The 12,306-nt window shown below is 41.2% G+C and overlaps 1 protein-coding gene and 1 long non-coding RNA gene across 2 annotated transcripts; both read left to right on the forward strand.

Annotated features, from left to right (window-relative positions):
• Positions 1-920: 920 nt before the first annotated feature.
• LOC106810471 lies at positions 921-1,907 on the forward strand. The gene is given in 3 exon segments (XM_014813849.1): positions 921-975; positions 978-1,067; positions 1,470-1,907. Coding segments are annotated over 3 exon segments (405 nt in total). The 3' UTR covers positions 1,730-1,907.
• A 1,165-nt stretch (positions 1,908-3,072) lies between these two features.
• LOC106810478 lies at positions 3,073-3,850 on the forward strand. The gene is made up of 2 exons (XR_001394024.1): positions 3,073-3,501; positions 3,706-3,850. It is a non-coding gene; the product is annotated as an uncharacterized LOC106810478 (long non-coding RNA).
• The last annotated feature ends 8,456 nt before the right edge of the window (positions 3,851-12,306 follow it).

The following is a 12,306-nucleotide window of genomic DNA, read 5'->3' on the forward strand; positions in this document are numbered from 1 at the left end:
GAACCCCTGTACAATACAACGAATGATGGTGTGGTGATTCACAATATTTAGCGATATCACAGTGGGATAAAAAGCATATATGTCTGTATTGCAAGAAACCACAATCAAAATTCGCCAGACATTTGATGACACTACACGCAAATGAAGTGGACGTAATTGATGTCAACAACGAGGAAAATGATGCAAAGAAAAAGGCAAAGTTGGCCAAACTTAGAAACATTGGCAATCACCGCCACAACTGCCAAGTTCTCAGAGATGGCAAAGGAGCTCTAAATGTAGGTTACAGACCATCTGTAGCAATAGCAGCCGAACAGTATGCCCCCTGTAAATTCTGTTTCGTGTACCTGGTTAGATCAGATCTGTGGAAACACAAGTGTCCACTAAAACCAACTGAAGCGAACAGTAATGATGGTCCATCCAGGGTAAAGAAGACAATGAGACGACCAGCTGTAACAGGCAAACTCCTTTTACCGTCACCGCCAGGAACAAGTCTACCTCTACACGAGATTTAACAGAGCATGAAATCTGACAACATTTCTCTTGTAGTTCGAAGTGACTAACTCCTGATAGAATTTGGACGAAGGGAGTATATGAAGCTTGGCCATGACAAAGACCAGCACAATGGGATTCGAGCACATGTGAGGCGGATGGGAAGGCTAGCCATCAAGCTGAGAGCTACTCGTAAAATGCCAGATGCTTCTCTTTCAGAATTTATCAACCCATCATACTTTCGATTGTGAGTGGAATCTGTCAAGTCGTTGGCAGAGTTTGATGAGGAGAACCAAACGTTTGGCGTCCAGAGTCGGGCTCTTAAACTTAACCAATATAAGAAGTGCGCCAAAAGTTTGGAAGGGCAGGGCTTAGAAAATGGAGATTCAAGTCTACAGCAATGAGCGTGCGACTTCTACACATTGTGTGAGATGAATTTTCCTGTTGAACTGTCTACACATGCTCTACGCACTATGCCCGAAAAAAACGGAACGCAGTGAAGGTATTACCTTTAACCGAGGATGGCGTGAAGATGTCAGAATACCTCAAGGCTCATGAACATTTGGGAACTCTGACTGGTAGCAAAGATAGCAGCAACCCAGCCGCATGGGATTGCTTGAACGCAGCAGTGTTGGCAAGCATTATTCTGTTCAATCGTAGACGCCAAGCGAAGTTATCCAAAATCACACTAAAAGATTATAACAAGAGGGAACCAAATTTCGACAAGATCGTTCTGGATGGCCTGTCAAAGATGGAACAAGCATTATGCAGGTTCTTCCACAGACTGGAAGTCAGAGGAAAACGGGGAAACACTGTACCTGTACTTCTTAATGAAGACACAAAGATAGCCATGGATTGTTTAATCAAGAATAGAGAAATGGCAGGAGTAAACCCAAATAACATCTACCTCTTCGCAAGATCGCATTACAGAGGAATTGGACATTTGCGGGGGTGCGATGTTCTGTGAGAACTATCAAAAGCCAGCGGAGCAGCCCAGCCAGAGAACATCAGGTCAACTAGACTCAGAAAACAGATTGCGACAATATCTCAGATTGTGAACCTGAAAAAGAATGAATTAGATGTATTGGCAAATTTCATGGGCCATGACATACGTGTAAACCGAGAATACTACAGATTACCACAGGACTCTCCAAGTAGCCAAAATCTCATGCTAAATAATCTAATACACATAATCTGTAATAGAGCTTTGCTATGTGGGGAAGAGTATTACTCTGTGTGAGAAGAGATTTGATACGTGTGGGGAGAGACATGTTTTATGTGGGAGGAGTGAGTGCTCCAGTGTTGGGGAGTTTAGAGAAAGTTTTCCTACATAGGGAGGTATTTTTGCTAATTCACAAAAGTTCGTTGTTGGGGTAGCCATGGACAGAAGGCTTACACCAGCCGCTGTGTAGAATCGAGATGGGTTCATCATCGCTATGGCTGTCACCAGGGCAAGCCCGTTAACTCGGGCAGCCGACGCCAGACGATTATAGGGATAAGTTATATAATAGTTATAAGATTATAAGGATAAGATTATAGGATAGTGGGAAACTGTACCTGGTGGATTTGGCGGGCAGCGAGGACAATGGGCTCACGGGTGTTGTGGATGTTGATATATACACCAAGAGGTGGCGCCACTTGTATGCGTGCCGACTCAGGGTGCTTGACAGTATGGAGGAATAAACCAGTTGCACTACACAACGTGTCGATTGTGTTTTAATAAGAGTTCTTTATAAATGAATAAAGACAAGACAAACATGGTGTCAGAAGTGGAGCCAGCACTCATAGATATGAGCCATTCAGATAATAGGAACTGAAACGATGAGAGCTGTGAGTATTTGGAGGATTTATGAAGAAGGCTCCAGTGCTGTGGCAGTGACAGTTTTCCCGCCAAAATAGCGGAGGACAGTGACAAAAGATTTGGCTAGTCTTACAGGGGTGATGCAATGTGGAGATATAAATAGCCAAGATTCGATGGAGTTGGAGGGTAGTACATAAAAGGGTCAAGGACATATGAACACTGTAGGAGTCAGATTGTATAAGCCTGGATTGTGTTGACTAGTCCAGTATTGCTGCATATCAGATAACCACTCCTATGTCGATGAAAGGAGAACTGAGCACAAATTGGAAAGTATTCAAACAAGATAGCCACAGAGTTAAAGGAAAAAAGTGGTATAGTTCAAGCTGCAGCCTTGTGTAGCATAATGGGCCCGGAATGTGTCAAGATTATGAACACCCTCCCTACTCTGTCCGTGGAGGATAAGAAAAAGCCAGAATTGATTATCAAGCAACTAGGTGAACACTTTATACCGCAGAAGCATGTACTTTTCAAACGCAACAAGTTTTTGCTGGCTACGCAAACAGAAAACGAGACGATAGACCAGTTTGTTGTCCGTCTAAGACAGCTGGCGGACCCATGCGAATTTGACATGTTGGAAGGAGGTCTTATTCGAGATAAGTTATGTGGAGGCACTAGAGATAGGAGGTCTGCCGACCCTACCAATTGTAACCCTCTCATCAAGGAGTTTAATTAAGTCCGTCGTGGAGTATGTGATTGATTTGGCTGCCCTTGTGGAGGTTACGATATATCTAACAGAGAGGGGACGCGTGTTTGTATTACATGGGACCTGTCTGAGAGCGCCGACTTACACATAATGACGGCTTGTAAATGATGACTTAAGCGGGGCTATTCTAATGGATTTATTATGAGAGGAAATTGGGCCATGACGGCTTACGCGAATTGACGAGTTAGACGATGACGACTTATGCGAGTTTTACTGTATTATAATACAATTTTCCTTGAATTACATGCTGATTTTTTTTATTTTACATAAATGTTCCAGTCTATACCTTTTGAACTAGAAGAGGGTTGCAAGGCTTTTGGGGAGTGGAAGAAAGCGACAAGGTGGATGGTAACGCGCCTCTTTACACCACAGGAGCTCGCAACTTCAAATATAACCGGAAGAAATGGGAAAGAACGCCTGAATGTACTGAAGGTGGAGGCAATCGTTTGTAAGTTTGAAATTGTCACAGACAAAAAAGCTGTGATAATGTTGTATAAATGAATACCATGTGCTATGTAGTAACTTTCACATTATTTCTTGAGCAATTAGCATGAGATTTTAGGCTAACGAAACCAACTATATTTATAAACTTTAGATACATCACTCTATACCGTGGATAATAAAATTAATAGGAACAACATTGACATTCCAGCCTTCATCTCTGAAAAGTACGAGATGGAGAAAAACACGGTACGATATATGATCGGGGAGAAATGCCGAGAACTCAACAGATATGAGAGACGGAAGTAAATGTGTGAGTAGTAGTGAGTGTGTGAAGAGTAGTAGAGAGAGTCAATGTGTGAGTAGTGTGAAGTGTGTGAAGTAGTGAGTGTGTGAAGAGTAGTAGAGAGAGTCAATGTGTGAGTAGTGTGAAGTGTGTGAAGTAGTGAGTGTGTGAAGAGTAGTAGAGAGTGTGTTAGTAGAAGAGCATAAAAAAAGAGAAGATGTTTGTATTACTGTATATATGTTGTTTGTGTAGTTGTAGATTGTGTGCTATTTTAGTGTGAAGTGTGTGAAGTAGTGTGTAGAGAGTGTGTGAAGAGTAGTAAAGAGAGTGTAGTAGTAGAAGAGAGTAAAATAAAATAAAAAGATATTTGCATTATTCTATATATGTAGTTTGTGTAGTTTATGTAGTATATGTAGATATTGTGCTATTTTATGTTTTATTGTAATTGTAAATAAATGTGATAATGTATATATGTATTTTATAATCTATGTATGTATGAATCTGATTATAATAAAGTTTATTCTATCTATATAACTATCTATCTAAGTTCAATCTATATATATATCTGCACTCAACAATATACTTGCATAAATTTAGTAGTACAATAACTTTGGTGAAATTTACAATAAAGGGTTACTTCTTGAAGGAATTGCTTCCATCTCACTGCATGTGCCAAACAGAAAATTTCACGTATTAGTAGAATAAGACTCAAATTAACGTCTAATTTAATTTAATTTAATTTATCGTCCAATTAACCAGCAGGATAATTTCATGTAGCAGACATCAAATTTCATGTATTAGGACAATTACGCTATTGTTGTCTAATTAACCAGCAGGAAAATCTCATGCATACTAGGCAGGAAATTTCATGTATGGGGACAATAACGTTTGGTTACCAATTAACCAGCAGGAAAATCTTAATGTACTAGGCAGGAAATTTCATGTATGGGGACATAGGACTATGATGGGGACAATAACGTTTGGTTACCAATTAACCAGCGGGAAAATCTCATGTATTGGCAGGAAGTTTCATGTATTGGGACAATAACGCTTGTCTAATTAACCAGCAGGAAAATCTCATGCATACTAGGCAGGAAATTTCATGTATGGGGACAATAACGTTTGGTTACCAATTAACCAGCAGGAAAAACTCATGTATTGGCAGGAAGTTTTATGTATGGGGACAATAACGCTTGTCTAATTAACCAGCAGGAAAATCTCAATGTACCAAGCAGGAAATTTCATGTATGGGGAATGTAACTATTATGTAGGTATTTTACAATTAAAGAATACAGGTAACTTTATGTACACATACCTGAAAATGCTACCCATGAAATAATCTATGGACAATTCCACGTATGCGCCATAAAATTCCCTAAACATGAACAGGACATTTCCTTTAATTATTATGCATGAAACATGAAATGTTTTCATGTATTTTTCCAAGAGGGCGTCCACAAGGCATCCATCGAGGTACCATGAACCTACCAACTGGATCAGACATTGCTGTCATATTGCCTGGTGGAACTGAAAGTCAACAATTCCGCCCTTTAGATGTGTTACTGCAGCTACGCGAAGGAGGAAAGAGAGAAATTGACGCCCTTCATCGACTATATGATCCACTCTCCTATGTTCTTCTCCTAGCTGAAGGTTCATATGGATACCACCGTCAGCTGTCACAACGTCAGAATGGTCGCCAAGGCAACACGGCTACTGACTTCTACCGCTATCACCTGCAAGTGTGTGATATCACCGTGCACTTCAATCTCCTTCTCCGCGGCGCGAAGCTGACACAGAAGTACATGTGCAATCAGATGGCAAAGATCGAAACACAGCGACTGACATGGTTTCGCTTGAATCAGAAGACTGTTAAAGCTGAGAAGTATCGGTGAGTAACATTTTATAAATATGTTTGGTTTTACGTTCATGGTTCCACATCGTTCATACATTATATTTTATATGACATTGTATTATGTCGACTATCATCCACGCATTTTCGTTCCAGCTGTGTTATGGATGCTGTGGAGAATGGTGAAGAAATGCTACCCGGAAAGAGAACGATACTACCCCCAACTATGTATGCATCTCCACGATGGTACGCCAGGCAGTTCCAGGTAAGAATTCATTACAGTGTCCATTTTACTACGCTGTTTATCGTGGTGGTATTGCAAAGATATTTGTCATATCTGTGTCACATCAAGTGCTACAATACCAATACAATACCTGCTGTAATGACCCCTACCCACCCCCACCATTTCACCTAACCCATATACTGTACTCTGCGTAAAATTTTATTGCATACCCGTGTCCATTTATTAGGGAGTACTCTGTTCACACATATGTCGTAGGATGCAGATATTACTGCGTTGCGGTATAGCAAGTTTTCGCTGTATATTCAAATCCTATTATCTATTTCCAGGATGCAATGTTGATCGTCAGAGAATATGGAAAACCAACATATTTCATAACCTTCACCTGTAACCCCAACTGGCCAGAGATCACACAATCACTTCTCACTGGGCAAACCTCATATCAGCGTCCAAACATCGCTGCTCGCGTCTTTCATATGAAATGGGAGGCGCTCCTAAATGTTGTGCTCGAGCAAGACGCATTGGGCCACTGCGATGCCTACTGTGCCATCAATGAGACACAGAAACGACACCTACCAGTAAGGCTCAAGGGGTCGTTGTCGTAACAGGTACTACAGATATGTACCCGAGGTACATATATGTATACACAAAGTGTACCAGACTTTGAACACCACTACACTACTACCACTACTACAGAAGTGTACCCTAACCCTAACACTAACCCTAATCCTAACCCTAACTCTAACCCTAACCCTAACCCTAAACATACCTCATATAAAAATATAAACATAATACTAAACAACCTAAAACTACCTCAGGTACATATCTGTAGTACCTGTTACGACAACGACCCTTCGTGCACCAGTAAGAGACAATCATATTAACAAATTCCCTCAAAATATGTACACTGCATGGTCTATGTTGCTCTTTTTCCTATTCATCGTAACCCTTGTAAAAAAAATATACCACAGGAATGATATCAGCAGGCTAGCCCCTGGCAGAAAGAATGTTGTGACAATTAAAAATGATGATGGTACAAAATCAAAAGTACAGTCCAGACATATCACATCCTCTATATCTGAAGTATATGCTTTATTTAAGGAAGTATCCTGCAGTTACAGTTGGCAAAAGCAAATTTGCCTACCTTCGACCGTAGCATGTCCTTTTGAGTAGCAAAATGCCAAAAAACGTGTGCTTATGTAAGTACCACGAGAACTACATTATGGCTGTGAATGAGCTTCATAAGATATTTCCAGTTCCCAGTTTACAGTAAAAGCCTCCCAGACTGTGCACTCAAGTAACACAACAGTGTTGGTTGAATCAATGCCAAACATGCAAAGATGGAAAAGCATTTTCACAGAAATACAAATTTGATGAAAATTCCCAAGCAACATGGCATGAGTGGAAAAACGATGAAGAAGATAAGCTGTGTACAATGGCCAAACACCCGAGCGTCGAGAAAAGGGGGGGGTTCCGGTCGTCCAGTAAGAGATACGGAGGGTAGGGGGGGTGCCGGTCACGAAGTGAGAAGTAATAAGTACGAAGTAGAAGTATGTTTATTATTTATTAGGTAACGCTTGCTATAGCCTCGCGTCACACATTTACCAACACAGCGACAGCAGCACGTTCGCTCCGAGCCAGACTCGAGTCATTGATCATCGCGCGCGATTCGACGCGTAAGACCATCACGCCACCGGAACACGCAAACTAATAATCACTACGTGCGATTTAAACGCCAGTGCCTATACATCACAAATAAGGTCGGATAACAGATCACTTCGCTATACCGTAGACTGTCTAACGAGCGTCGTCCTCGCGGTGGCGACCCCTGGTGTACAAAATATGCGGAAGCTCGGTTCCCGGGCGAATGCAAATTGAGGAACAAGTGACGCGCAGCTGGCGGCAGGTGCAGCCGCCCGCGTACTACGGCTTCCGGAAGGAACAGTAGACAGATGAGTGGCAGTGGGAGGGAAGAAGAGGAGACCTCTACGGTGGCACTAAGATCGCTCAAACTGGAGTAAGACCCCGTGGTGAGATAACACTGCACAAGTCTGTGGGGAGGAGGAAGTGACGAGACGTAAGACGTCTCGTGAGTCTCCTGCGGGTGATGATCACGCTCGCGGGGTTACCTCCTTTCCAACACTGCCGGATGAGTTAGCGGAGCGAACGGGTATGGCACGTGTCGATCTTGAGTATCGACGCATGTGGTGAGGTCACGCCCACTGCCTGTGTGGGCAGATATCGCCTTGCCCGTGTAGACCCGCCGAGGAGCGGGTTGCGTGTTGTCGCCCGAGCGCCGGCGATGTAATTGCCGCTCGACCGACTACATAGATGGTGGATGGCAGAAGATGCACACCAAAGAGCGAAGCCAACCTGTCGCTGTGGGCCATTGAACTCTTCCCTCTTTACAGAACACTCCTCAACAGCAAGTTCTACCGACCCGTGGTCCTGGAAGAGGCCACGTCACAACGTGGGAGAAGCTTCGCATAGTGCCAGGGCCCACTAAGTGCCCTATGCCGTGATTAGTTTATTTTGTAGTTGAAGCCTTAAATTGTAATGTTTACCGCTGGGCGGTTGCCCCTTGTTCTTAGCGGAGTGTGTGTTTACAGCGTGCGGTTGTTCCCAGTGGTTAGACTAGTATAGCATGTGTCCTGTTTTATTTTTATTTGGTAATATAAATTGAGCAGGGGTTTTCAATTTTAACATGGTTCATACAGGACTGAAATTTTCTGAAAGGACTTCTCAAGGACTTTTCAAGGACATTTTATCCGAAATTCAAAGACATTTTATCAGACATTTTATCGGAATTCATACACAGAACAAAACATACCTGGATAAATTTAATAACCCCATTCTTAATCACTGCATGTCACCTCTAAAACTTACCTGGATCACATTAATAAACCCTTCTAAACACTGTCACTTCTACAACATACCTTGATTTACTGACTGATTTGACTGACTTACTGTAATTTGTGATCATCATTTAACTGTCTATCGTGTCTATAGCTTTTTAAGCTCATTTAACGCAATTTTTATTGAAGTTTGCACATTACTGATGGTACAAAATTTCTTTTTATTACAGGCAAGGATTCTTTCTAAAAATTCAAGGACATTTTCATGAAATTCAAGAACATTTTCATGAAATTCAAGCACTTTTCAAGCACAAAATCAACATTTACTAAATTCAAGTACTTTTCAAGAACTCCCCTCAAATTCAAGGACTTTTCAAGGACTGTGCGAACCATGTTTAAGTTGGGGGAGTGTAGCAGATTCACTTTTAGGATCGTGCGTTGCTGTAGCAGGTGTTATAGTTTTATCTAACGAGAGATGGCGCTAGTGGGGGTGTCCGCAATGACCAATTTGTGTGTACCCTCCGCGAGTCCCCGGCATGGTAAAACCAATAGGCAGAAACGGCGCGAAAAGAGGCAGACACGCGGGAGGTTATGGGAGAGCAGCTGTGTTTTAGAATGTGTCCGGGCGATATCAATCGTGCATGAGTGAATCAGTGTGATATCAGGTCTTCGTAGGCCTAGTGCGCGTACAGTCATTTTATTTCCAGCATTCTCACTCCTACCGCAGCCCATGAAGAAACCAAGTTTCTCGTTTTCAAACACTGCTTATGGCAGTTATTTGAAAGCTGTCCAGTCTGCAGTCATGCTTGCAGTGCTCATACATAGCTATTGCATTGGGAGTTTGCTGACTATCACTCAGGAATGTCCACACTGCTCATTCAACAGAAGGTGGCAAAGCCAGCCATTTATCACAACTATACCTGCTGGAAACCTGTTACTGTCGGCTGCAGTTTACGTGACAGGGGCATCATTTACAAAGGTATCAAAGATACATAAAGTTTCGAAGTGTTGTTAGAATTGTAAAAAATACAACTGTTATTGATAAGTTTTCTTTTCAAGTAGAAACAAGGCTTTATTCTGTGGTTCAAGTTTCTCATCAGTATTGTCTCCACACAAAGCCTTGCTATGTCACGTAATTTCATGTAACACTAAGAAAAATAAGCTAAAATTTACCATCAAACTCAATGCTAATTAGTTTTATTTCTTTTACTAAGGTGCAGCGTGTGTTTCATCCACTTAAAATGCAGTGCATCAGCTCCAAAACTTACTACAATCATGCCAAGAACTTCGTGCAACCTGCCATATACTGGCAATGGAAACTCCAGCAGACGGAGATGCTTCAACATCTGAAAACCATGGAGGGAGGCTTGATTGTTGAAGGTGATATGCGGGCTGACAGTCCTGGGCACTGCGCCAAATATGGCTCTTACAGTGTTATGGAGCTGCGAACTAACCGTATCATCGATCTTGTGCTTGCACAGGTAGCTATGACTTAAGTATGAAACTTCAGGTTAATAAAGTTCAGATTCTGTTAACAGGGTCATTTTACGTTTAAAAAAAATTTAAAACGTTTTACACATTAACTTTATCATTTTGTAGCGAACTCAAAAAAGATAATGCACAACATACAAAGTTTACTCCAGTTGTATATTTTTTATTTAGTCGAAATATTTTTTATCATGTTTTAAGAGCAATGAGGTTGGAGGAGCTCCCACATGGAGAAGGAGGGCTTGATTAGAAGCACTGCTTTCCTGGAACAGTCTGGGCTTCAGCTGGCGACACTTGTAACAGACAGGCATCCCCAGATAAAAAAATATGTGAGAGAAAACATGAAGGACACTACTCACTACCATGATGTCTGGCATGTTGTGAAATGTATGTAGAAAGTACATGCAACACAATTTCTTTTGTTCCTTTTGTGACCATGTCACAATGTGTGGTATATTATTACTTCATTGTTTCTCCAAGGTATATTGTCTATTGTATATTGCTCCATGGTATATTAATTACTTCATTGTTTCGGTAAGGTATCGTGAAGAAGCTGGAGGTTCTAGCAAGGCAGAAGCAATGTGAGGAGATTTAGCCATGGATCAGAAGCATTGCTAATCATCTCTACTGGTCTGCTGCAACTGCTACTAGTGGCGAAGAGGTTGTGGCGAAGTGGATGTCAGTGACAAATCATGTTCAGGACATACATGTACATGACACCGAAGAATTCCCTAAGTGCACACATCAGCATATCGAACGGAACAATGAGCGCAAACTTTGGTTGAGACCAGGTGAGAAATATCTTTTTTTCTTTCTGTATGTACAAAGCCACAACTCCTTATTCCAATAAAATTTCTGTATTGATTTATAATAAAATGGCACTACTTTTGAAACCAAGATTAAATTTACCTCAAGTATATTCCTTACATAAAGATAAAAGCAAATAAATCAGTCGGTACCCATACAGACATGCAATGAGTAGAAAAACGCAGTCAAGAAGTGGTATATTTTTGTAAAGTAAGGAAGTAAATGTCATATTTACTTTAGAACAGCAATTAATCCGAGTGAAATACAATCGAGCCCTGAGCAGATTTATGTAGCCGACTGTAACGAAAAGATGTGTTTCATATAAGGTGCCAAAGCATGTGAGATGCTCTGCCAGGTAGTGACGAGGAAAAGACTGCTCGCAGATGTTAAGAAATTGAGTCCTATCCATCAGACTTCCTGCATTAAGGCATTTCACAGTCTCATTCTGCAGTTCACACCCAAGAATGTTGTATTTTCATACAAAAGGAATGTTGTGCAGGTAAAATTACTTCCCTACCCATAGGCCTTCTATTGTTATTGAAAATGTGTTTTTTGAAGTATGTGTACTGTCTTGTATAAACCATCAAAACCTAATAATTAAGGAGTACCAGACTGTTAGTGTTGGCAATATATGCTATGTAGTGGGCAACCAATAAATCCTAGCAGCCATACCATTTCAAAAGTAATAATGTTACATCAAGTTGATGTGGCAACATATGTTGTCATACTTGCTGTATTTTTTCAGGATCTACCTTGCAGTCTTACACTTCAATGAGAATGCGGACAGAGAACAGGCCAGAAATGCTGGAGGTGAACCATCGTTTAGACTTCGTTTCCCGAAATTCAAGAGGGGTGGTTACAGCATCGCACCAGTAAAAACGAAACCAACACGTGGTAAGTTGTATTCGCATGGTGAACACATACGGTGTGCAAGCATAAATTTCCAGATAATTTCTAAGAGTATGAAAGTAAAATCTGTCCCCAACTGACATACAGACATACTAGTAGACACATCAGAAACATACACTAGACTGACAATACATTTATGCAGCCACAAATGCTCGTAAACGTTTTCAAACATTGTTGTGATATGTATTTAACCCTTCAATTTTCCTCTAATGGTCACGGTCGCAAAATTGAGACCTACGTCTCACCTATATCTGAGTGCCTGTGGGAGAAAACGGGTTCATCAAATTTCCGTTAGATGGCGTGCATGTCAATGAAGCTCCATACGCCTTTTGCACACAAGAAAAGTATACTTTGTAATGTGAGTTTTTGGAGAAAAA

This window comes from Priapulus caudatus, unplaced genomic scaffold (assembly GCF_000485595.1).
Source record: "Priapulus caudatus unplaced genomic scaffold, Priapulus_caudatus-5.0.1 Scaffold444, whole genome shotgun sequence".
In the NCBI taxonomy this organism is placed as follows: domain Eukaryota; kingdom Metazoa; phylum Priapulida; class Priapulimorpha; order Priapulimorphida; family Priapulidae; genus Priapulus; species Priapulus caudatus.